The sequence below is a fragment of the Caretta caretta genome, chromosome 2 (genome assembly GCF_965140235.1).
Source record: "Caretta caretta isolate rCarCar2 chromosome 2, rCarCar1.hap1, whole genome shotgun sequence".
Classification (NCBI taxonomy): Eukaryota; Metazoa; Chordata; order Testudines; family Cheloniidae; genus Caretta; species Caretta caretta.
The window spans coordinates 29806465-29834381 of record NC_134207.1 but is presented as its reverse complement, the minus strand read 5'-3'; the positions used below and the strand labels follow the sequence as shown (position 1 = coordinate 29834381).

At 41.9% G+C, this 27917-nt stretch overlaps 1 protein-coding gene across 3 annotated transcripts in view; it reads right to left on the bottom strand.

Moving 5' to 3' along the window:
• The window catches only part of CSMD3 (CUB and Sushi multiple domains 3), a 1179008-nt gene that overhangs the window by 594034 nt on the left and 557057 nt on the right, over nt 1–27917 (bottom strand). For all 3 annotated transcript variants that reach the window (XM_048841517.2, XM_048841518.2, XM_048841519.2), the window contains one exon: nt 25747–25859. In XM_048841517.2, the coding sequence (XP_048697474.2) occupies nt 25747–25859 (113 nt within the window). The remainder of the gene's footprint in view (nt 1–25746; nt 25860–27917) is intronic.

Here is a 27917-nt window from a genome sequence, read left to right as displayed (position 1 = left end):
TTGCTTCCAGGCTCAGCTGAAGTTGGTGTGCCCCCTTTGGGCTTCTAGGAAATCAGCATCGATATCCAGCCATCCCTGGCTCTCCCTCACCCGGCTCTCAGCCAGGGCCCAGCCTCCTTTATCTAGCTTGGGATCCTCCTAGGGCCCCTCTAGGGGGGCATCTGGTGTGTCTTGGCCAAGTAACCCCAGCCTTTTGTCCTGCCCCCCCTTTGGCTGCACTGGTCAGTTACCCCATTCTTTCAGGAGTTCAGCAAAGCCCGGCCAGTCGCAGCCCAGAATCACAGGGTAAGCTAGCTTTGGAGCCACCCCAACCAGGCACCACCCTCCCTGCTGCAATGTCTCAAGCTGCACTCAGACAGTGGGATAGGGCTTCACATCCCCATGCATACACTGCAGGCATATGGGGGCCCCTGTGGGGCTAGTGGGCTCTACCAGCCTCACCCGGATGACTGACTGGCTACATCCAGCGTCTACCAAGGCCACAGTCTGCATCCCATCCACTCTCACTGGTACAAGGATCTTACCCGGTTCCCACCTCCAAGCTGATTGATGGGAGGCCCAAACCTGTCCATAATTACAATCCATGTACATTCATTCCCTCCAGAAATGCCCCATCTGTCCGCACTCATAACACTGCTCCCATTTTCCTTCTCCGGGTGGGGTGTCCTAGGGGTACCCTGTCTTCTCAGGGAGTTGTCTTGGCTCCGCCTGGGGTTCGCCCCCGGGGGACCCTTGCAGAGCAGGTTGGTGGGGTCCCTGAGGGTTGGGCGTATGAATGGGGGCTCCCCTCCTGCCTGGCGGGCCCCCTTTCCCAGGGCTGGGTTCAGTTCGCCTGAGATCCCCCCTTTCGATCCAGCCTTCTGCTCTCCCTCCACGGCCAGGTAGTCCTCCATTAGCGAGATTGCCTCAACGAGGGTCTTTGGGCGATGATGCTGCACCCACTCCTTCCCCCCGGTAGGGAGGGTCTGCAGGAACTGCTCCAGAGCCACCATCTCAGCAACCTGAAGACTTGTCCGGCATTCTGGCTCGAGCCACGTCCAGCAGAGGTCATGGATCCATTGGGCCATGACTCGTGGTCTAGCCCCCGGCGTGTATCGTTCTCGTTGGAGTCGCTGGTGGTAGGTCTCAGGGCTGATGCTGGTCTGGTCTAAGATGGCTGCCTTGACTTTGGAATAGTCCAGCACCTCCTGCGGGTCTGAAGGTTACGATAAGCGGTCTGCATGGGGCCCATCAGGTAGGGGGCTAGTATAGTGGCCCAATGTGTGTGGGGCCATTGGACGGCGGGGGCAACCCTCTCGAATGTCACGAGAAAGGCCTTGGGGTCATCTCTGGGCCCCATCTTGGTCAAGCGCAACGGTAGCCCTCCAAGGCCCTCCCCGGCCCCACCCCCGGCCGTGCCAGAGGAAGGACTTGGTGCGTGTCCTAACAGCGTGGTCATCTGTTGGAATAATTGCTCCTGGCTGGCTTGTTGTTGGGCGGTCAGCTCCCTGATCAGCTGCTGCTGTTGCTCCTGCTGCCGCGCCGCCTGCAGTTGCTGTTGGGCTGCTAGTTGTTGGAGCAACTGTGTTTGTTGCTGCTGCTGCTGTGCAGCCTGTTGCTGCTAGTTGTCCAGCAGCCACTTCAGTAGCTTTTCTGGTTCCATCTTGAGCATCTGGGTCCTTACGGCAGGCCCTGATCGCTGCCCGCATTCTCCACCAGTTGTGATGGGTCCAGCACCGCAGCGCCCCTTTGTGGCAGGGATGGATGGGGTGTTGGGGCCTCGCCACTCTTACTTTTCCACGCCCGTCCTGTAAGGGCATTCCAATGTGGCCCAATGGCCGGTTTCCCTGTGCTCGACCCTTAGTCGGGGTAGCAGGACCTAACGACTTGAGTCCACATGTCGCCCTGAGTATTGGGCTGTGTGGCCCAATGGCCAGGGTCCACATAAATCGCTCCCCACCTTGGAGCAGTGCAGCCTAGCGATCGGAGTCTACACAATCCCCCTGCAAGTGGGGTGGTGTGGCCTAGCGGCCGGAGTCTGGATAACTCACTCCACACATTGGGGCAGAGTGGACCAATGGCCAGAGTCTATATAGCTCCCTCTCAGGTGGGGAAGTGTATCCCGATGGTGGGGGAGGGGGAGGGAGACCTGGGCCCGCCCTCTCCACTGGGTCCCAACCCAGGGCTCTCCTATTGGCAGGGTTTCCCCTCGTGCTTACCTCGGCTTTAGTGCTGCCCCTGCACTCATGGCATGCAAGGATTGAGTGTGGTCAAGCAATGACTATAGCAGTAGGCTACCCAAATGGCCAAGGAGGGTGAAGGCCAGGGCTGATGCAGCACGAAATTTACCTATAACCTATTGTAATAAATATAAAGGGAAGGGTAAACCCCTTTAAAATCCCTCCTGGCCAGAGGAAAAATCCTCTCACCTGTAAAGGGTTAAGAAGCTAAAGGTAACCTCGCTGGCACCTGACCAAAATGACCAATGAGGAGACAAGATACTTTCAAAAGCTGGGAGGAGGGAGAAAAACAAAGGGTCTGTGTCTGTCTGTATGCTGCTTTGGCCAGGGACAGAGTCTTAGAACTTAGTAAGTAATCTAGCTAGGTATGTGTTAGATTATGATTTCTTTAAATGGCTGAGAAAATAGCTGTGCTGAATAGAATGAATATTCCTGTCTGTGTGTCTTTTTTGTAACTTAAGGTTTTGCCTAGAGGGGTTCTCTATGTTTTGAATCTAATTACCCTGTAAGGTATCTACCATCCTGATTTTACAGAGGTGATTCCTTTACTTCTATTAAAAGTCTTCTTGTAAGAAAACTGAATGCTTTTTCATTGTTCTCAGATCGAAGGGTTTGGGTCTGTGGTCACCTATGCAAATTGGTGAGGATTTTTACCAAACCTTCCCCAGGAAGGTGGGTGCAAGGGTTGGGAGGATTTTGGGGGGAAAGACGTATCCAAACGACATTTTCCCAGTAAACCCAGATAAAGTTTGGTGGTGGCAGTGGAAATCCAAGAGTAAAATAATTTTGTACCTTGGGGAAGTTTTAATCTAAGCTGGTAAAAGTAAGCTTAGGAGGTTTTCATGCAGGTCCCCACATCTGTACCCTAGAGTTCAGAGTGGGGAAGGAACCTTGACACCTATAAAGGGGGATAGCACTGCAGGCTGACATGTATGGTTCCCCACTATCCTGAGATATTGTGCCTACCTCAGAGCACTGTGTCTGACTGTAGCCCTGAGTGTGACCTCTGCAAGACCAATCTAAAGAAAATGGGGTAGCACAGGTGTAAATGAAGGCCTGATCAGGCCTACAGAATCTCTTCTATTGGTGATATGAGAAACTGAAAGACTATGTCTGAAAAGTCAGAGCTCAGGATAAATTTGTAGAGATGACAGAAAAATATTTTTTATTGAAAATTGTGAACAATTTATATGAAGATCAGTGAGACACAGAAAATATGAAATCACACAATGCTATTGTGATGGGGTGTTCCACCTTCAGGGTTGTTGTGGGCACACATATATGGCCAATTAACCTTATAGGCTGCATGCAGTGGAGAGTTTGGCTTGACTGAAAATGACTAACGGCTGATAAAGCCCAGGTCGGGGAGAAGGTGGCTAAGGTATAAAGCCAGGAAGTTTGCAGCAGAAAGGGGCTGCAGTATGGAAGGCAGCAATCACCTTTTGGGCTTAGAGAAGGAAAAGAAGGAAACCCAGGGAGATGAAGAAGCCCTCGGATCCTGGCCGTAAGGGAAGGGTGGAGAAGAGAACCTGTGGGAGGTGGAGTAGGAAGCATCCCAGGGAAGAAGAAACAAGGCTAAAAGATAGAGATTGTGCAGACTTTTACACAAAGTAACAGGTGAGGCCGGGTTCCCCTTTCAGCCATGGGGAAATGACACAAGAGTGTGGGAAACACCAACTGGACCTTTGGTCTAGAGAGACTTTGATACTTCAGAAGGGGGAACTATACAGTGACCTAGACAGAAGGCTGAATCACAAAGAGAAAGACCAACCCATGTAGAAAGACAGAGAAGGGCCATGGGGTGAGCTAACGACAGAAGGAAGCACCAAACTCAGTGAGAGCTGATTCTCTAGACAAAGCCTCGAGAAGGTACCCCAGTGGTGAGTTAACCCCATTACAGACGTATTTAATTCATGTTTTGGACTAGACCTGCTCTTTAACTAATTAAAAGAACCATTCTAACATTACTTGGATTGTATAAATGCTGCCCCTATACAATCTTTCCAGAAGCATGAGTTTAGCTACATTCCATCCATAGATGCTTGTGGGAAGCTATAAGTAAAAGGCACAAAGGAGTTAAAAGGCAAGGCTTCCACTTCATTCTCACAAAGTAAACATATATTCATGTATATTTTCCAATAAGGAATAGAGCATTTTCGCTCCCAGATTAAATGATCATTCTTATTTTCCACATAGGTGAATACATCTTGAAATACTGAGTATATATAGGAATTACAAAATGGGATCAGAGTCCCACTAATGAGCTATCTTGTATCCCTGGCTCTAGCAATGCCAAATGCTTAAGGATAAAGCAGAAAATGACCTTTCCTCTGTGATACATGGGGTCAGCTGACCAGTGCTATGTCATGGGAAAAGTCCTCCTCAGTACCATGAATGATCAGTCTATGACATGGTAAATAGTTTTTAATGAAGTCTTATTGAACAGAAAGTATCACATATAGTCTCCTGTTGAACAAAATTGAAAAGTAGAGGGATACGCCCGCAAAACAAACCGTAAATATTACAAATTACTCTGACCAGCTCTCCACTGAAGTGAGGAATAAGAAACCATAAATATTACTTCAAGAAAATAATTAACATGCAGTCAAACACAGCCATTAATGAAAGAATATGAATATTTAATCAAGAATTACCCAAGATAAATATTTTGAATCCCATTAAACATGAACTCTGAGAATATAATCTCAAGGGAGATTTAACACAGAGTTAAATCAATATTAAATCTCAATAAGCAATGGCGGGGGGGGGGGGGAGGTCAATTCCAGTAAAAATTCTTGAGGAAATAAAAGGATGAAATAGGGCCATCTTCTTTCCTAGCCAATGTCATTTTAGACCACGAGACTGTTTCCACTCTTATGCTTTATATATAATAAGGCTAAGAATTATGTGACTGACAGACCAACACTATTATACAAAATTTAGTAAGGTAAAATACTGCTGTCTGAGCTCCAATTGACAATTTCTATTTTAAAAACATATTATTTTTCTATGATGCATTGGCATAGACTTAGCAAAAGTCTAGGAAAATGAGAAATTGGTTAGTCTCTAAGGTGCCACAAGTACTCCTTTTCTTTTTGAAGATGAGAACGTTTCTCCACATAAAATCACACACTTCTTAATTCTCATTCATTTTAACATGAACTTTATCCCATACTCTAGGGGTAAAGAAACAAATCAACAATAGTTCTCCTAGGAACATGATTTCCTGACAGTGTTGAGAGCTTCCCCTAGCTATTAGCTCTTGCATAGTCTGAATACTCAGCCAAAACAGAAATTGACTTCAACTGGAATTAGGGATGCTCCCCTCCTCTAAAAATCAAGCCCTTCACTTTTAAGTTGATTTTACATAGTCTCAATTTTTCAGCAGCATTTTTTTCCAAATTTCAGGTCAAATTTGGCCCCAGTTTAGACTGTTTAAAAATTAACTTTTTAAAAGTGTCACATTCTTGGCCAGGAAAGGAAAAGCCGGTAGTTAGGACTACATTTATCATTTTACCCAACCTCAAATAAAGAAAAGGGCATCTGATGATATATAATACTGTTTCAATTTTTCCATTTAACTTGTTCACTCCTAGCAAAATCAAATGTAGATTATTTTTTGCTCAGCTCATCCACATACTTTCAAAGATGAAAGGTTTTTAAAGGAGTTAACAGACATTTTGTATGGTGGTTTTGAACTTTTCTAGATTAATCCTGTTGGGGACAGTTAGTTTGCATGTCAGTAAAGCCTCAGCTGCAGAAACCCCCAAAGTAATTTCCTCTCTTCTTAGGATTTAAAGTCTGTTTCCAGTTCAGCCCACATTGCGGTCTATTCCTTAGGCACGATCTTTGGGCTAGATGTTGATATATAGGATATTACAATCCTGCCACTGTTTTGGACAGACTATCATTTTATTCAGGCAGTGGCTAAAGCATTCCCTGTCTCCAGGCACTATGAGGGACATATGATCTTTTCTGGTAATAAAGATGAGGTACTATAAGAGATTCAGGTGTCAGAAGAGGTGTTGGAACAAATTGATGGTTTAATTTAAAAAGCAGTAAGTCACCACAGCCAACGGTACACATCCAGGAGTTCTGAAGAAGCTGAGCTTCTAAGCTATATCGATATCATTAAAAGCAGGGGATTGGAGAGTTGCATATGTTTCTCCTATGATTCTATGGATGATCAGAGAATGAGAAATATCAAGCCTTATATTTGTATTGGTTTAGAAGATAACTGAAAAACAGAATAATAAAGCATTTGGAAGACCATGATATTATAAAGTCTAAATCTAGTTTCTGCGAAGAAAAATCATGTCTCACGAACTTATTATAATTATATAAATATGTCAATAGAGTAGTGGGTAAAAGGAGTGCAGTTGACAGTATTTAGACTTTTAAATGATCTTTGGAACAGATATTTAAAGGTGTTTAGGCACCTAACTCCCACTGAAATTAGCAGAAATCAATGAAATCTGGAAAGGGGCGAGATGCGGTTTGAGCCATGTGAGCAAGATTTGCAAAGAACACAAGTTTATTTAGCTTCATCAAGTCCAGAGAACTTCAGTGGGAACTAACCAAGCTAGATGACTGGGCAACATGATGGCAAAAGTTCAGTGTTGATAAATATAAAGTAATGTACATTGCTGGTGGAAAAAATCATTTAAATTAGAAACTTACAGGGCTCTAAATTAACTGCATCAGCTCAGGAAAGGGACTTGGGCATCACTGTGAGCAGCTCAGGGAAGATTTCTGCCCAATTGCTTGTTGCAGTCAAGAAAGAAAGCAAGATATTGGGATGCTTAAGGAATGGGATAGAGAAGAGTATGGAAAATATTATAATGCCTTAAGATAAATCAATGGCATTGCTTCATCTGAAATACTGAGTGAAGTGCTATTCATCCCATCTCAGAAAATACTGCAGAATTAGTGGGATCTCAGAGAGGCAATAAGAAAGATTATGGACATGGAAAAACTTGCATATTAAGAGAGATTGAAAAGATTGGGATTGGTTATTTTAGAAATGAGACTGATAAGAGGGAACATGATCAAATATTGATATCAAATAATGCATGAAACAGAGAAAGCAGATCAGAAGCTTCTGTTCCTCTTGCCTTATAACCCAAGGTTATGATTAAAATTAAAGTAGAAAATTAAAAAATTGATAAGGAATCATCTTTTTTGCAAAACATATTATTAAACTGTGGAACTCACTGCCAAATGATCTAATTGAGTCTAATAGTTTAACAAGATTCAAAAAGAGATTGGACATGTATATAGATAACAAGATTATCCAGAGTTGTAGTGCTTAACCTTTCTAAAAAAGTTGAAATAAATGAAAAGAATATAAAACCTTATGCTTTAAGGTTTAAACCAATCTCTTACGATCCATTGTCTACAGCCAAGCTCTACGATACAACCGCATTTGCTCCAACCCCTTAGACAGAGACAAACACCTACAAGATCTCTGTCAAGCATTCTTACAACTACAATACCCACCTACTGAAGTGAAGAAACAGATTGACAGAGCCAGAAGAGTAACCAGAAGTCACCAACTACAGGACAGGCCCAACAAAGAAAATTACAGAACGCCACTAGCCATCACCTTCAGCCCCCAACTAAAACCTCTCCAATGCATCATCAAGGATCTACAACCTATCCTGAATGATGACCCATCACTCTCACAGATCTTGGGAGACAGGCCAGTCTTTGCTTACAGACAGCCCCCCAACCTGAAGCAAATACTCACCAGCAACCACATACCACACAACAGAACCACTAACCCAGGAACCTATCCTTGCAACAAAGCCCGTTGCCAACTGTGTCCACATATCTATTCAGGGGACATCATCACAGGGCCTAATCACAGCAGCCACACTATCAGAGGCTCGTTCACCTGCACATCTACCAATGTGATATATGCCATCATGTGCCAGCAATGCCCCTCTGCCATGTACATTGGCCAAACTGGACAGTCTCTATGTAAAAGAATAAATGCACACAAATCAGACCTCAAGAATTATAACACTTCAATCTCTTTGATCACTCGATTACAAACCTAAAAGTTGCAATTCTTCAACAAAAAAACTTCAAAAACAGACTCCAAGGAGAGACTGCTGAATTGGAATTAATTTGAAAACTGGATACAATTAACTTAGGCTTGAATGGAGACTGGGAGTGGATGGGTCATTACACAAAGTAAAACTATTTCCCCATGTTTATTCCCCCTCTTCCCCCCCCCCCACTGTTCCTCAGACGTTCTTGTCAACTGCTAGAAATGGCCCACCTTGATTATCGCTACAAAAGGTTTTCTTACCCCCGCCCCCTCGCTCTCCTGCTGGTATTAGCTCATCTTAAGTGATCACTCTCCTTACAGTGTGTATGATAACACCCATTGTTTCATGTTCTCTGTGTATATAAATCTCCCCACTGTATTTTCCACTGAGTGCATCCAATGAAGTGAGCTGTAGCTCACGAAAGCTTACGCTCAAATAAATTTGTTCGTCTCTAAGGTGACACAAGTACTCCTTTTCTTTTTGCGGATACAGACTAACACGGCTGCTACTCTGAAACTTAACTACTAGAGATCAGCATGAGACTTTCATGGAGGACAAATTATCCCACATCTGCCTACTGAGGATTATCTTGCACCTTCTTCTGAAGTATCTGTTGCTGGCCATTCAGAGAGAGGATACTGGATTATCTGACCACTCGTCTGATCTAATATGGAAATTCTTATCTTACTATACCAGGTTCCATAGAAATCATAAAATCCCTAAAATGGTTTAAAGCCACAGAACATAGTAATGGAAATTTGCATCCCTGCCACCTTTGCCACAAGGCACAAATATTTCCCCAATCCTATCCAGTATCTACTGTTAGGAGAAATAGACTGAAAGGTCAACACTATATTGATGACACACAATTCCATCAGCCCTTCCCAGCATTTAATTACACCACAAATCCTCATGCATACAGTATCTGTACAAGAACACACCTTGAATAAAAAAGAGCTGGTTAAAGGTAAACCCCAGCAAGATAGATGTTATGCTTTAGGCGGAGAAAAATCTTTTAAAGAGCTTCCTACCACAGCACAGTCCCCAGTGACAAAGAACGTATACCCACAAATTGTCAGGACAGTCTGCAGGTTAGGATTTCTCTGGGCTCCTTGCTGTATCTCTTCTTTGTTGATCACCCCTCCACAACAATGCCTGTATTTGTTACTACCTGTTTTGGACTATGCCAATCCAATTTACTTGGGATAGAAAGTATCAGACTTGAGAAAGTTTCAGTTAGCACAGAGTGCAGTAGTATGTCTCCTCAACAATATGGGTTCACTCATTTGACTTGCAATGAAATATTAAGTGTAAAATCTCAGTCCTTTATTTAAAAGGAAAGAATAGCCTAGGGTGAAGACACCTAAAAGAGAATCCTCTGAGATTTGACTACATTCACCAGGTCTGTTCTGCAGGAACAATGTAACTGTCTATTATGGTTGAATGTGCAGGAGACAAGATTTTCTTGGGGACTGGTCCTACAGTATGGAACTCACTTCTGCGAGAACTAAGAACTAACACAAACCTCATCACATTCCAGTTCAAGTATAAAGAGCCCTTCAACCGTCTCTTGGCAAGTAACAGTAGAGAGAAGACTTATTTTTCTATCTGAATAAAAAGCACATTTTTTTCTTCCTGTTAAGGGACAGAAAAAAGAGGAAACACCATTTAATCCATTTAATAAACTTTAGTCTGGTGGTGGTGGTGTGTATGTGTGTGGGGGTAGGTTTGTTTTAAAACTCTGGATGGAGCTAAAGATGTCATGGTGATAAGTATGGCCAAAGGACGTGAATAAAAAAGGCTGACCTCAGGGCTGACTCACTATTAGCTTCTTTCAACTGTGACAAAAAGGAATTTATTAATTTATTTGTCGCCCCCCCCCCGACCAGAAATCAAATTAGAACCAAAGACAGACCTATGAAGTCATCTATTCCATCCCTTACAAATGCAGGATTGTTCCACAGTGTATATATTATGCATGTGCCTTGTTTCTTATCACTTAATCAGCTTTTATTCCACAAGAGGAAAAAGGGACCTAACCCTGTGGTTATTTTTCTACTTCAGTAGTCTCATGTGAGGGAACTTGTCAAAAGACTGGAAAAAAAATCTTAATAAATGATGTGGACTCATGTATCTCATATGCTATTCTGTTAACTCTTTCAAATAATTCTGTTTATAAGGAAATTCTCCTTTTTGGAAGGTAAATTAGTTTGACCCTCTCAATTTATATTTATGCAGTTGTTGTAATAACATGCCCTTAATTACAGTCTCAATCACTTTCCCTGTTATTGAGGTGAAGTTCATTGGTCTATAATTCTTCAACTCATTGTCGGGTTCTGTTTTGAGATGGGCAACAAATTAGCTACTTTCTAATCTTTTTTGGAGAAGTTACTGTTTTTAAGAATATATTATATATCTTTGTCAGTTTTTCTGTTTTGCTTTTTAGGTCTTTTCATACCCCCAGATGAATATTATCCTGGTCCAGTGATTTACTGCACGTATGTATCTCAAGTTAATACATTATTCTTTCCTTCGTGATGTCTCGGTTTATGCCCCATCATGATCTCCTAAATAAAAGTGGCCTTGGAACAGGATTTTTCTCATCATTTTCATCCATGATGAATGACACAGAATTAATTTAACAACTCAAAACTTGCAATGTGAGAAATCTCTTTTAGTGTACAGAATTTCCTTTTATTGTTCTGGTCTAATAGTCTGTAGCATATGCTTACTATATTTGTATTATCTGGGATTTGTATACATAAGGTATAGTCGCATGAAATAATCTATGGACTCTTTTATGTAGCATGTCACTCCCTCCACTGGGCCAATACCTGTATTTTCTTTTCAGCTTTTAGCCAGGAACAAGCAGCAATCACTGATTTTTATTTTTAATAGTTACACTTCCACCCTATCATGACATCTGTTATATCAAAGGTTTCTAGGATTTTTATGAAAACATCTACACATTATGTCCTGATGTTTCCTTCTCTTAGCACATAATGCTCCTCACCATATGGATAACTCTCAAAGAGATAGGGATCTCACTGAAATCATACACACAGATTTTCCTCACAATTCTTCCATGAGCAGATCCTGGGATGTTGACTGCAGGCAACAGACACCCCAAAACATGTCCCTTTCCACTGCCCTGCCACCTGGCTTCCTCATCACTGTGTAGCCTTTGACAGCCAAAGACCCTCCCAACTATTGCTGCCCTCACAGAGTGCACTTTTACATGTTCCATAGTACGGGCACTGCCTGTACTAACTTGTACGGTTTGCCTTACAGGTTTAGAAAGGGAGAATTTAGAGGAGTGAGACTGGTCTACTCCCCAACTCTATTCAAAAAGCTGAAATACTGGAAGGGCTTACTAGATCAGGTGATTTTCATTCTCCCTACGTTGGTGGAAGTGGAGGGAAGAATAAGTTCTTGGGGTGACAAAGAGACTATACGGATTCAAAACCACTTACATGTGCATGCTTCTTGGGGGTAGCAATAATAGCTTAACACAATCATAATCACTAGGTGCAATTCCTTTATTAGCTAAGCCTGATAATATCACCTACTGAAAATAAATTAAAATTTAATATCATGTAATCAAGAGAAAAATATAACATTTTTATATTTGTTTATTTTCATGGAAATTTCCTTCCTTAAAATATGTTCAGTATAGCTTATTTTCAGCATTGCTCATCTTTTAATTTACAGTTCTTTATTACAATTTTTTTCTCTTCAATGTTTAGCACTTATTGCATGAATTTAAAGTTAAAAATATAGGCAGTGAAGGAGGAGTGAAATGCTTATGAAAACTGCAGTGAGCCTACAAGAATGAATAGGGGTATAAGCAGGGACAGTTTTAAAACTAGAACTACTGGAATATCTGTGCCTCTTAGTAAGACTACAGTAACATGCTGCAATGCTATTTTACATTTGTTATTTAGTACATAAGCTAACAATGCCTGTCTTTCCTCGATATATGTGGATAACTCTTATCAACATTAATTGATGTATGAATCATGCACACATTTGGTTTCCATGCCCATGTAAAAGACAAAAACAAAATTGAAAGCTAGTTTTTTTGTTTTAATTAATAATGCTTAAATTGGGTGTGGTGAAGTCATAGGCAAATAAAGCATGGAGTAGGAAGTTTAAAAAAGTTATTGCTAACGTAATAAAATACCCTGGAGATCTGATGCTGCAAAACTCAGTCATGTCTTATTTCTCCATTTAATGATAATAAACATATTTATAGATGGTTTTATAAAAGCATTCAATCAAATTAATAAAGATACATTAAATTGAAACAGCATTATTATACAACAATAGAAGTATACTGTAAGATGCTACAGGTGTATCTCCTGTGTTAGTGAAAAGTATGATAAGTGGTGTTATCTGATTAGTTAAATAAATAGAGTACAGACTTAAGATTGTATTGTATAGTATATGCAAGGGTTAGAGATCAAGTTGCATTTGTTACTTTAACTTTTGCATTTCTTGACTTCTGAGTGCTTAATATTACCTTTGTGTACTTTTTTACTGTTTGTTACTTAGATTATTTTATTGGCTTTTGTTTCTTTTTTTAAAAAAGGGGGAGAAAAAGTAGCAGGGGTGATATGGCTCAGACATCAATCTCTATGGTCTTGCAAAAGAAAAATTCATAATGAGAACGTACAATTCCATAATCTTTAACTATTTACTGTGGCAAGGCACCCTTTCTTAGTGCTACCTCCTCTGACATGGACAGAGCCTGGGGTAAATCAGCCCCCCACTATAGAGCGTGTCTGTCAAGGTTCCTTCCCCACTTCTGAACTCTAGGGTACAGATGTGGGGACCTGCATGAAAACCTCCTAAGCTTACTTTTACCAGCTTAGGTTAAAACTTCCCCAAGGTATAAATTAATTTTACCCTTTGACCCTGGATCCACTGCCACCACCAAACTTTATCTGGGTTCCTGAAAAAATGGAGTTTGGACACGTCTTTCCCCCGAAAATCCTCCCAACCCTTGCATCCCACTTCCTGGGGAAGGTTTGGTAAAAATCCTCAATTTGCATAGGTGACCACAGACCCAAACCCTTGGATCTTAGAACAATGAAAAAGCATTGAGTTTTCGTACAAGAAGACTCTTAATAGAAGTAAAGGAATCACCTCTGTAAAATCAGGATGGTAGATACCTTACAGGGTAATTAGATTCAAAACATAGAGAATCCCTCTAGGCAAAACCTTAAGTTAAAAAAAAGACACACAGACAGGAATATTCATTCCATTCACCACAGCTATCTTCTCAGCCATTTAAAGAAATCATAATCTAACACATACCTACCTAACTAGATTACTTACTAAATTCTAAGACTCCATTCCTGTTCTGTCTCCGGCAAAAGCATCACACAGACAGACACAGACCCTTTGTTTTTCTCCCTCCTCCCAGCTTTTGAAAGTATCTTGTCTCCTCATTGGTCATTTTGGTCAGGTGCCAGCGAGGTTACCTTTAGTTTCTTAACCCTTTACACGTGAGAGGATTTTTCCTCTGGCCAGGAGGGATTTTAAAGGGGTTTTACCCTTCCCTTTATTTTTATGACAATGTCTGTCTTCCCTCTTTGGGTTTTGTTTCTCAGAGCCTTCCCAGTAGGCCTCAGGACAGGCCTGAGGAGTGTTCCTCTGCCAAACAAAGGGAAACAAGTCTATAACGCACCAAAACAAAAGGGAATACCTTTCCCTGTCCCCCCTCACTGGGGCAGGTGTTGTCCTATCGCTGGCCCTGGAGTGTCAGTACTTCCCCTAAACAAGCACTGGGTTTTGGGTGTCTTCCCTATGGGGAGGAGCGCAGTCTCTCACACTGTAGAAGCCTATCTCCCTGCTACATCCAGCATTGCAGCAGTTTGTCTCACTCCCAGGAGAAAGATTTTAACAGGTTTCAGGCAGCGCTTAATTGGACTCAGGTGTCCCTAATTGACCTGAAGTAACCCCTTCCCAGCTTCTAGGGAAAAGGGCCTTTACCATTCTGGGGCAAACATATCTGTTTTCTCAGACATATAAAGCATATAAAAATGACAAATTATCCAAATATGGTACAGACCACAATTATTAAAATATAGTCCCCAAAAGAGTTTCTGGGTCAGGAATTAATCCACATATAAGCCTGTTTCAGAGTAGCAGCCATGTTAGTCTGGCAAACGGCAAATTATGGCAAATTATCCAAATATGGTACAGACCACAATTATTAAAATATAGTCCCCAAAAGAGTTTCTGGGTCAGGAATTAATCCACATATAAGCCTGTTTCAGAGTAGCAGCCATGTTAGTCTGTATCCACAAAAAGAAAAGGAATACTTGTGGCACCTTATAGACTAACAAATTTATTTGAGCATAAGCTTTCGTGAGCTTACAGCTCACTTCATCGGATGCATGCAGTAGAAAATACCTACTGCGTGCATCCAGTGAAGTGAGCTGTAGCTCACAAAAGCTTATGCTCGAATAAATTTGTTAGTCTCTAAGGTGCCACAAGTACTCCTTTCCTTTTTGCGTATAAGCCTGTGTGTTAAATCACAGTACTCATCCCAGCTGATCTCAATAAGTGTTTGAAAAGAAAAATGTGCTGGAAAGTGAAATGACCGCCCCCACACATTATTGGTAAGAGTTGTCATCTAGCTTGTAGGAAAAAGTGCATGGCCCCTTTGCTGCACAAGTTTCAGACCAGGTCAGCATGGGGAGGCTGACCCATCCCCTCCCCCAAGTGACCAGAAGAGAGGGGAGAGTATGTAGGTCTATGCCAGGGCAGGAAATACCCTCTTCAACCTGGACCAGGTGGATCAGTACTTACCATCCCACCCATGGAAGTAATGAAATACGAGGTTTTGTCATGATTTGCTATGAGCATTATGCTAATCATGCCTTTCTCAGGGGGTTGGGAAGAATTTTTTCCCCTCACCACCAAATTTACCAAGGAAAGGTAGAGGTTTTTTTCACCTTCCCCACAGTGGGTTGGGGGCTTAGTTGGGAAGGACATGAAACAGGCGTCAGGCTATGATTATGTAACTCACTATGTAAGTATGGGGCAGATGTCCTGCAGGTTACCCCATAGGGAAGCGATATGATGATCAGATCAAATGGATTGGTAAAGGATTTAAAGGAGATATTCTTTAAAGGAGTGGGAAAAGGGGGAGAGGGATTGTGGCTCCCATGACTTTTTTTATTTTATTTTTTTTTTGGTGTGAATATATTCATTCTGTTATTAGGGACTTGTTCTTAAATCAAGAAGTCAAAAATGTGCCATGACCTTAATGCAGTGTTTTCTAATTCAGCTACCCAAATTTCCACTCCCTGCATCTGTGCAGATATGGCTTCCACTTTTATTCTCTACTCCATTCAGATAATTCTGTATGTCATCCAGTTGATTGCACCAGTTCCAAACCTTTACTGATAGCATCCTTTAACTCTGCAAAGCCAATTTCCATCCAAAATCTCTTCCAACTGGTTCTCTGTGTTGTGGATCTACCAACTTTACACAAAAGGCCTTGGCATGAAAATGTTTTATCTAGGGCCTATTGGCTGTTGGGATATATATGTCATCTACAATGAATAAACAAACACTCTCAAGGACCACAACAAAAAGAATTGCCTTGAAAATGAAGGTTACTTACTTGTAACTGAGGCTTTTTGAGATTGGCTTTGCACATCCCCACTCTCGGGATACATGCTAATCAATGCCATTGAAAAGTTCAGTTTCTGTTAGCAGCTCCTCTTAGAGGGCTCCGGTTCCCCTTCCCTACTTCTCCTCTCAGCGTTCGGGCACATTCTGAGGGAGAAGATATAAAAGGGGCAAGGCAGATTGCTAATGCAGAATCATGGTTAGCTGGGATTCTGCAGAAGAGGGGAAGGTGGGTGGGAAGTATGAAGAACCCTTGTGAAAAAGTAAACAACCATAATTGAGAGAGAGAAAGAGAGAGAGAGTAGGTAAGGGCTGCAGAACTGATCTACCAAATTGGGATCTGATCTAGCTGCTATATTTAAGACATGATTCTTAATAAATGTATGTGTTAAACTCAATATCACCATTTAATAAATTTCAATTAGTGGGACATGCCTTAAATATGCTATAAAAGCAGCCATTGAACTAGTGGAGTGTGGAACATGGGGGAGACCATGAGGCATTGTTATAACTTTCTTCTATACACAGCCAACACATCAAGATAATGTTTTGGTGGAAATGGTATTTCCCTTACGGTTACTCATATATGAAACTGATTTTGAAATTCTAAAATCTTTGGTCCTATCTAAATTGCAAGTTAGCACATTTTTATTATCCAAACAATTTAATTTGTACTCTGTCTTATGTAAATATGGTCTGGGACACCCGGAGAGTAATGGATTGATTGATATGGAAATCGGAAACAACTTTAGATATAAATTTTGGGTGAGGACAAAGAACTACTTTATCTTTATGAAAACTCGTAAATGAAGGGCCAGCCACTATGGCATGAAGTTCACGGACCCTCCTGGCTGAAGTTATTGCATAAATGTGGTTTTAATTGAAACATGAAATAGAGAAGAAGAAGAAGAAGAAAAACTTTGAAGGATGGAGACAAAGCTTTGTTAGCACAAAGTTTAAATTCCATGAGGGAATTGGCTCTCTCACAGGGAGATAAAGATTTAGCAAACCTTTCAGATATCTCTTGGCAATTCTGTGAGAGAATAAAGATTTACCATCTATTGGCATATGAAAAGCTGCTGTTGTATTAGATGTACCTGGGGTGATGCAGTAGACAAACCCTTATTCTTAGGAACAGCAAATACTCTCATATGGATTGAATAAGAACTGACTCAGGACATTACTACGTACCCATAATGAAAATCTTTTCCATTTTAAATAACTTTTTCATGTTTATTGTCTTCTAGCTTTACCTAAAACACATTGTACTTCTGCATCCTATTGCCCACATTGTCATATGCAACTAAAGTGGATCTGGAAAGTACACCTTCCGTTGCTGCTGTCACAGGCAGTCCGGTGATACTGGTAAGCATTTGTAATTTCCTTTAGAAAGAAGAAGTAAGTCTGTTTTCTAAGACTTTCTGTCGTGGCTAAGTTGGGATGATAAGGATCACCCCAGTTTGGCTGAATCTTGTCTGAACTTCACAACCTTCAACATTAGAGGGAATGGTAGGAAAGCATAAATCAGCTCTATATCCCAGCTGAGGAGGAATGTACCTGTAGGAAGTGAACATATGCTCATTATCTTGAACAATAATGACAGCACTTGACATTGAACCTTGTGGCAAATAGGTCTATATTTGGCATAGTCCAAAAAGGAAAAAATGTCCTGGACTCCTTTAAGGACCATTTGTGCATCTGGAAAGAGTCTCTGCTTAGTTGCTCTGCTAACTCTTTGAAAGATCCTCCACATGCAGAACTACTGTATAAATTTTGTGCATTATATACCAATCCCAATGATTTATTGCCTCTTTGCAAAGCTGTAATGACTGAGCACCTTCCTGTTTGTTTACATAGTATATTTGTAAGCAGTGTCAGGATGAGCTCCACCCTGACATCTGGTGGTGAGGTGTGGCAAGTTGTGGAAAAGAACTTCAGGGGCCGATCTCATTTGCATAGGCACACCCACCACGCCTAGAATGAGACCATAGCTGCCCAAATGGTCACTTTGGCTGCTGTGGGATCCCCAGTGTCTCTGTTATTGGGGCAGGAAGAATAAATTGTTATTACCCTGATTATGGGAACTGTGCTTGGAACTGTACGTGGCCTTTTTTTATGATGGAGGGATTCACCATCAACTAAGTAGCACTCGCTAGGCAAGGGTCATGGGTTCCAAAACTGTGTGAATGGAGAGAGGCTGGGGACAAGTATTAATACTTGGTGGTATGGGCCCCTTGGTGAGGGCCTTACATGCTAATTGCACTTCCTCCTCTCTCCACTGTGGAATATCAGAGCTAATTTTGATTTCATTAGAAGTCTAGTTATAGGCTGCTGAGCTCATTTTGGGCTGACAGTGCACCAGCACTGGGGCTCCCCTACTACAAGATGAATTCACCTAAGAGCTGAAATCACTGAGTGTTGTGTTAAGTAGTGGGGGAGCCAGAAGATATATTGTGGAGCAGTTGGCGGGCCGGCTGGAGTGCCTTGCGGACTGGCTGGTGGAGCAGTTTGTGGATGGCAGGAGCTGCTTGTGGGCCGTGGAGCTGAGCGAAGGAGTTCGTGGGGCGGCTGGCGGAGCGGAGCGCAGCTGAGCGAAGGAGTTCGTGGGGCGGTCAGCTTCAGATCATGTAAGGTGCCTCTTACCCCCGTTCCATTTCCACCCAGGTTGGGAGGTAAAGCTCCGCAGATAAACTTTCGAACTCTGGGGCTGCCCTGACCAGGGACAGAGAATTTTGGGGCATTGGACTTTTGGGACTTTGGGTGATTTGGGGTTGCTGGACTCAAGAACCAAAGGGAAAAGGGCATGCCCCAATTTGCTTGGGGTGGGTTTTTGCTCATGGGTTTTGTTATGAATCCTGTTGGTGGTGTTTCCCAAACATAATGCCACATTGTTTCTCTCTGTTACTAAAAGGCTTTTGCTACACTCAGACTATGTGCTTGCGAGAGGGGAAGTATTGCCTCTTGGAGGCGCCCAGCGGGGGTGGTATATATTTGTCCCAGGTCACTGGGTGGGGGCTCGAGCCGGTTTGCATTGTGTTATTGGAATGGATCCCCTAGATATTGAACCCGGCCCTTGTTGCTGCCAACTCTGACGGGCAGAAGGGTTACATTTTATCCAATTGCCTGTGGCCATTTTAACCAAGGTCCTTACACCTGAAGAAGGAATGATCTGAGTGCCAAACAAATTGCTATTAGCTCCAGAACACTGATATTAAGGTGACACTCTTGCTGATTCCACAGGTTTTTTGTTAACAAATTGTTGAAGTGTGCCCACCAGCCTGTTTTGAGATGTCTTTTATATTTATCATGGAAGGAGACGGAGGGTTGATACATGTTCCTGGTCCCTCCACCATAACAGTTTTCTGGATTTTCTTTGGAATGGTAACAATTAGCTTCATTTTGTCTACTGAAGGTCTGAAGCTTCTTACCAAACAGTGTGGAAGGGGTCGCATTCTTAGTCTTGCATAAGGAGTGACATAAGTATTTGATATCATAAGACCCAGTAGGGAGAGGGAGAAACTTACTCTCTGAGATGGACTTTAAAGCAGAGACTGAATGATAAATTTCAGTTTCAGAAATTTCTTCTCCAGGAGATAAGTCCTCATCATGCTGGAGTTTAGAAGTGATTCCATGAAAAAAAATATTTTGTGATGGGGTCAAAAGTTATTTCTGTTTATCAAAAAGACCAACTTTCGGAATAGAGAGCCTGTGAATTGAGTGATTTCTTTCAGTTCATCTTCAGAAGATATTTTTTAGGAATCAATTATCTAAATAATGAAAAACAAAAATCTCTTGTCTTCTTAGAAAAGCTGCTACTACAGACTGACATTTTGCAAATACTTGAGGTGCAGTAGAAAGGCTAATGGGGAGAATCCTGTACTGGAAATGGTCCTGTCCTGTGGCAAAAAGAAAGATACTTCCTGTGTGATGGTCTTATCAAAGTAAGCATCTTTGGTTTTCTACTCTCAATCTAGATGGGAGAAGGAAGGAGGGGATAATGGATCCTAGTGTTATCATTTTGAAGCAAAACTTTCAGATGTATCTGTTCAGTTCCTCAGATCCAGGATTGGACAAAGATGCCAACTGCCTTTGGAAGTAGGAAATATCAGGACTAGAAACCTTGATATCTGAGATCTACAAGAACCTCCTCTATTGCTCCCTCTCTTAGTAGAGAATTGATTTCAATTCTTAACACAGACTCATGAGAAGGGTCCCTGGATACGGAGGGAGAGGGAGGGTTTTGAATTGGATGGTATAACTATCTTTTATAGTGTCCAAAACCGTATGTCCATAGTGATTTTTGCCACTCATTGTAAGAACGGCATAAACCGACTCCAATGTTAGGGAAACAGAATTCAAAGTTGAAACGTTTTTTTCAAACTTCATAGAATCATAGAAGTGCAGGACTTGAAAGGACCTCAATAGGTCATCTAGTCCAGTCCCCTGCACTTAAGGACTATGTATGTAATAACTACACCATTCCTGACAGGTGTTTGTCTAACTCAGGGGTGGACAACCTGAGCCTGAGAAGGAGCCAGAATTTACCAATGTACATTGCTAAAGAGCCACTGTAATACGTCAGCAGCCCCCCATCAGCTCCCCACCCCCCACACACTCCCAGCGCCTCCCGCCCACCGGCAGCCCTGCCGATCAGCGGCTCCCCCTCTCTCCCGGCACCTCCTAATCAGCTGTTTTGTCGAGTGCAGGAGGCTCTGGGTAGGAGAGGGAGGAGCGAGGGCATGGCAGGCTCAAGGGAGGGGGTGGGAAGCGGTGGAGTGGGGGCAGGGCCTGTCGCAGAGCCAGGGGTTGAGCAGTGAGCACCCACCCAGAACATTGGAAAGTTGGCGCCTGTATCTCCAGCCTTGGAGTCAATGCCTATACAAGGAGCCACATATTAACTTCTGAAGAGCGGCATGTGGCTTCGGAGCCACAGGTTGGCCACCCCTGGTCTAACCTGTTCTTAAAAACTTCCAATGACAGATATTTCACAATCTCCCTAGGCAATTTGTTCCAGTGCTTAACCCTGACAGTTAGGATTTTTTTTCCTAATTTTCAACCTAAACCTCCTTTGCTGCAATTTAAGCCCATAGCTTCTTGTCCTTTCCTCAGAGGTTAAGGAGAACAATTTTTCACCCTACTCCTTGTAACAACCATTTATGTACTTGAAAACTTTTATCATACCCTCACCCTCAGTCTTCTCTTTTCCTGACTAAACAAACCAATTTTTTTCAATCTTTCATGTGAGACAGTTTCACAGGGATCAGCAACTTTTGGCATGCAGCCCGCCAGGGTAATCCCACTGGTGGGCTGGACCAGTTTGTTTACCTGCTGCGTCCACAGGTTCAGCTCCCACTGGCTGCGGTTCGCTGCTCCAGGCCAATAGGGACTGCAGGAACTGGCAGTCAGCACATCCCTTGGCCAGTGCCACTTCCCACAGTCCCCATTGGCCTCAGAAGTTGAGGGAGCTGAGGCTACTCCTACATTTTCATCTGGAGAGGAGCTGCATATGAGTTCATGGTGTTGATGTAAAATTTTGATTTGTGGAGGTGCAACACATTTCTCTTCCTCATCATATAAGATGTCTTGGATAACCATAAGGGGCCTTAGTATGGGATTCATTAGCATGGGATCTGAGTGTCCCAGATCCGAGTGTCTTAGACTGAGTGTCCTGGATCTGCAAAAATATTCCTGCCTCGGTGCAGATGCAAGGTGGTAGCTCTTGAAACAGGTTGAGATAGAAACTCTGGATTTGGGCAGAATGGCCAAAGCATCCAGAGATACAATTCCCAGTCCTGCCAGCTTGTCCAGTTCAGTACAATATAACAGTTAGGAGAATGTATGCGTTTACAAGAGTCCATCTCAAAAGAATGCCCCTTAGAAACTTAAGGATCTGGATAAATGGTTGGATCCAACTCTTCCTGTGAATGAAGGTCCAAGCCCAGATCTAACAAGTAATTGGGGATACCACTGAGGTAGGAATTTGCAATAGTGTCAGAGATGACAGGGGTCTTGGGATTTGGAGGTAACATAACCAAGGACTCACATGGAATCTGAAGAAGGCTCACAATCATCCATGATCAGCAGCTGGAAGAAACTGATGCAACAACCATGGCTGGGCCTCTTGTAGAGCCCTTCCTTCAGGTTGTGCTCAAACATTGAGGCGAGGAGGGAAAGGAGGCGTGTGAGCACTCTAACAGGCACTGCTAACAGAAGTCTACACAATTCAATGGCATCAGTTGGAACATATCTCAGAAGTGGGAATTTGCAGAGGACACTTGAAAAAGAAAAGAATTTACCTCCAACTTCCAGCTGAACAGAACTACCTTTCAGACACATAGGCACTCAGATACCATGGAGGTATTCAAATATCATGGTGATGAGACAGTATAAAGTATACCATTTAGGGAAAAAAATATAAGTTTAGGTAGATTATTTAAATAAGTATGCAAATACACACACAGAAGAACAAAATGGAGATGAGAATGTAAATGGTCACCTTTGTGCTCTCCTTTCTACATACACACATAGCATTAGTTTAGTTATTGAAGAACTACTATTTCTGTGAAAGAATAAATGTACAACAGGAACAAAATGGCCTGTGTATAATAAGACACTGTCCACAAATGACCTGCCCTCTAAAAGTGAATCATGTAAAGAATGAAAGCAGGTATTTAAACTGTGCAAAATATCTAAATCAAACCTCAAATTCTCTTTCAAATGTACCTACTGTTCAAGGTTTCCTGTATTCACAAACTGCACCCTCTGCCTCTGAAATATGGTGAACATGATCTTGGGTTTTGGTGTATGTTTGTCTGTTCTGCATGCTTCATAAACCTGTCCATCTTCTCCTCTCAGCAGCTGCTTGCTTCTAATGTAAATAAGACTGGACTTCCTTCTTACATTAGCTCTCTTAAGGGGGACCCTGTACTTGGAGAGTCAGTATGGTCCTTTATGAGTTAAAATTATGCTAGTCTTGGTTTTGAGTATGGCCCCTAAATATCATGGTGATGAGTTTATTAGAAGCATTATACATCAATATCCTCATGCAGCTCATTCCTCCTAGGGTATGGGCTGTTCCCTTATCTTAAGAGTGCTTTGTATGGACAGAGGACATGATGCCTCCTCAGATCCACCCCACTCCTTGCTCACCCTGCCAAAAAAACTGTCAAGAAGGAACAGGGAACAATCTTCTGTTCTTCCTGCTTAGCCGCTGCACTGAGCTCACAAAGACAGTCAGAACTCTTAGCTGGTAAGCTCTAGAAGATTTGCCAAGGTTCCCTAGAATGTGGCAGCCTTGGGTTTCCCTAACTACCATGCTAAAGATTGAAGGACTTCTCTCAGCCCTAGCTCAGTAGAGCTAGATAGCAAGGATGTGTGGATTTTCTACCACTTGTGCTGAATTGTTTAACTTACCCAGAATATTCTTTAGGATGGAAGGAAGTAGCAATCCATACTGAGTGGACTTCAGAAGACCCCATTAGTAGACCAGCCACCCAGCAACATAAAGGACCAGAGGGATGCACTGGAGGAGTCACATAGGCCCAGGAGAAACAAGCATATGTGTACAGAGGGTAGAGTGTGTGGCAGCTCATGTTTCCTCCAGCCGACAGTAAGGTAAGATGAGGGACCAGAGTTGTGAGGGAAAACAGAGCACCAGATGAGTAGTCCTTGTGATGGGGAGAAGGAGGAATGATTCAAGGGTAGAATAGTGGGTACCATCTGTATTTGGTTCCCCATGGAGGCTTAATCCTCCAAACAAGCCTTCAGGTATTGGCTCACTTTCAACTCTTGAAGTAAAATGCATGTTCATATTGTTCTAGTATAATTAATGAATACACTACAACTAGATAGTAGCATAATCTTATCTTTAGTCAGATGACCTTTGAATCTGCTCCTCCATGTCTGACCTACCTACACATGCTCAGACCCAAATTTCTTCTTATCACATTGATACCTCCTTGTTTATGTTCTATAGATACCTTAAATTTAAATGGCAAAAAATGAACTTCTAATCTTTTCTCCTAAACCTTTCATCTCCTCAGTTGCTCCATCATTGCTGACTTTGCCTCTACTCCTTCTCCCCAGCCCAACCAATCAAGCTTGCAGTATTGGAGTTTTATTTTACTTATTTTACTTCCTCCTCAAATCCAGGTTCTCTCCAAATCTGCTTACTTTTTGTGCATACTTCTTAAATATTTCCTCAAATATATCCCCCTTGGCAAAACTCCTGTTACCATCGTTTTCTTTCACCCAAAGTATGGTAACCTCCACATTTCTAGCATTTGTGACTCTCACAGCAACTCTTTTCAATATACGCAACATTCTGCAACTAAATAACCTTCTCCCACCACTCTGACCCTCTCCTCAAATCTCCTTTCTTGGACCCAGTGTTCTCCTGCATTAAGTTAATACCTGCTCTTATTTGTAAGGCTTGCCATACCTCTGACCCTGGCTATATCTCATCCCCTGTCCCTCCCCACTTTGCTCTCTGGGATCTGTTCACTCTTTTGATCTAGTTATTCTCTATTGCTTCTGCTCACAATCTCACTGTCACACTGTCCCCACACCTGCTTCTTACACCTGAGATGACATCATTCTTCCTGAACACCAAAGCATCCTCACCTCCTCCTTCAAATCCCTGTTCAACACCTATTTATTTTCAGATTGCTACCCAGCACTGACAAACTCCTTTGTGCTCACTTTTCCATCCTTCTCCCTGACCGAGATCTTTATTTTAAAATATCAATGTGAAAAAGATATGACTCACATGATTATTTGCTTTGACCCTTGCCCTTTTTTTCCACCTTTCTTTGTTGGCTCTCACCACATTTTCTGTTGCTCTAATTTAGCTACTAGGCTCTGCAGGGCAGGGACCATGTCATTTTAAAATCTGTGTCAAGTACCATCTGGGGCTATGGTGATATATCAGTATACCATTACCTCTGTCACAAAATAAAACAATTTTTTCTCTTTACTATTAAACTTTTGGGTGAAACAGATGTTTATGCCACATAGATAACCTAGGGTGAACAAGAGGATCCCACATGTTGTTGTGGCCAAAGACAGACAAAGTCACACATCACTGAGAACTGCCCTCTGACCAGACTTGATGGTTGTCTGAGGGATTCACACTTTGCTGCCATAAATTGGCTTGGCAAGCTCTGCATCCAATAAAAAGACAACCACATAGATACTGATACATCCTCCCAAAAGCTCACAAAAGCAACAGCAGTTTCATCTTATATACTACATATCCTCCTCATGCCAAACCTGCTCAAGAACTTTGTTAGTCAAGTTTATTTACACAACTGACTGATATACCTCAGTCTCAACCCACATATTATTCCAGACTTGGGCATCTGTTCAGATTGTTGTGATAAGCATGGGGGTTTAGGCACAGAAACTCATCTTTACATTTATTTACTATAAATCAAATCACATCTGTGTGCTTACACCTACACATATCACACAAATTATGGAATAGGTTAATTTCTGAAGTGAAAATATATTTGCTTGTATCAAGTGCCTGGATTTAAATAATCACAGAAGTATTTTATTTTGACTTTTCTACAATATACAACAAATAATAATAAACCTACTTTTCAGTTGTATTCTGAGGAATTAATCCTTCTAAGGACACAATCAGACATGTACAGAGCTGCTACACAGAGCTCCATGCACAGTCAGGGCCGAAGACATTTGGATGCTTTCAGTATTACTGAATAGGGAATGGAGAGCATTTCCTAGCATGCAAAATAAACCTTATATAATTATTTGCTTAGATTTATGTACAGCTAAGCATGTCCACAGAAGCTTACTGTTACCTTTGTAGTTAACTTTGAAGCCAATTGATCCCACACTTTCATCCGTTTGAAGGTGTAACCACATCTGACTGTTCATGCTCACAATTAAATCTGGTACAAAACTTCCCGTTAGTCTAGAAGAAAAACAAACAACAAAAATATTTAATAAGAAAATCATCTGGATTTAAATATGAGTTTGTCACAGATACAAAATCCAGGTAAGGAAGCCTTGATTACAGCCTTCTGAGAACCAAAATATTCAGGTACAGAAAAATGAGTATGAGAAAATTAATAGTTCTTAACTGTTTGTGGTTTGCAACAGTAAATAATAAAATCAGATTAATTTTGTTTCACCTGTGCTATTGACACTTAGACTTGAGAGAGGAAAAAGATAGAATCTATTAATTTTTTAAAGAAAGATTTTTTTTAATCACAGAATTTTACTGCTTTGTAATTATAGAATCATAAAACTGGAAGGGACCTCGAGACGTCATCTAGTCTAATCCCCCGTACTCATGGTAGGATTAAGTATTATCTAGATCATTCCTGACATGTGTTTGTCTAAACTGCTCTTAAAAATCTCCACTGCTGGAGATTCCACAACCTCCCGCCCTCCGATCAATTTATTCCAGTGCTTAATCACCCTGACAGTGAGGAAGTTTTTTTCCTAATGTGCAACCTAAACCTTTCTTGTTGCAATTTAAGCCCATTGCTTAAATTTTTAATCCCAATTTTCTTCACAATTTTTCTTCCTCCTCCTTGTAACAACCTTTTACATACCTGAAAATTCTTATCATGTCCCCTCTTAGTCTTCTCTTTTCCAAACTAAACAAACCTAATATTTTCAATCTTCCCTCATAGGTCATGTTTTCTAGACCTTTAATCATTTTTTATCACTATTCTCTGGACGTTCTCCAATTTGTTCACATCCTTCCTGAAATGTGGTGCCCAGAACTGGACACAATACTCCAACTGAGGCCTAATCAGTGCAGAGTAGAGCAGAAGAATTACTTCTCATGTCTTGCTTACAACACTTCTGCTAATACATCCCAGAAGGATGTTTTGCTTTTTTTGCAACAGCGTTACACTGTTGATTTATATTTAGCTTGTGGTCCACTATGACCCTCAGATCCCTTTCCATAGTACTCCTTCCTAGGCAGTCATTTCCCATTTTGTATGTGTACAACTGATTGTTCCTTCCTAAATGGAGTACTTTGCATTTCTCCTTATTGAATTTCATCCTATTTACTTCAGACCATTTCTCCAGTTTGTTCAGATCATTTTGAATTTTAACCTATCCTCCAAAGCACTTGCAACCCCTCCCAGTTTGGTATCATCCACAAACTTTATAAGTGTACTCTGTATGGCATTATCTAAATCATTGATGAAGCTATTGAACAGAACCAGACCCAGAATTGATCCCTGCGAGACCCAAGCTGCCTTCCACTTTCAAAATCTCAACCAGTTCTTCCCTATTTGTCAAAATCAAATCTAGAACAGCCTCCCCCCTAGTAGTTTTCTCCACCTTCTGAACTAAAAAAAAAATATATATATGTCTCCAATACATTCCAAAAACTTATGGGATAATCTGTGCCCTGCTGTGTTATTTTCCCAACAGATGTCTTGGTGGTTAAAGTCCCCCATCACCACCAAGTCCTGTGCTTTGGATGATTTTGTTAGTTGTTTAAAAAAAGCCTCATCCACCTCTTCTTCCCAGTTATGTTGTCTGTAGTAGACCCTACCATGACATTCCCCTTGTTTTTTACCCCTTTTTTCCTTACCCAGAGACTTTCAACAAGTCTGTCTCCGATTTCCATCTCAATCTCAGTCCAAGTGTATACACTTTTACTACCATCCACCACCCAACTACAAACCACCCTGCAGAAATGTAAATGTCACAGCAAGAAAAGCTCTGGAAGGGTAAGGGTCCCTTCAGAAAATTGTCCTCAAGTCATTCATTTTTCTGGACATTCCATTCTACTGTTAACTCCTATAGTCATAGTGATCAGTGTTTCCATCAACAGGGGAGATTCACAAGACTGGGTCAACCCTGCAGCAACTCTGCCTCTACCCTTGTTCTCTGTCCACTCCCTCTACCAGTCCCTTTGGTCTCCCTAGGATTGCCCCTACCATTACTCCCTCTGGGTCTTCTTTCTGTGGAGCATCTCATGAAGTAAAGTCTATCATTACAG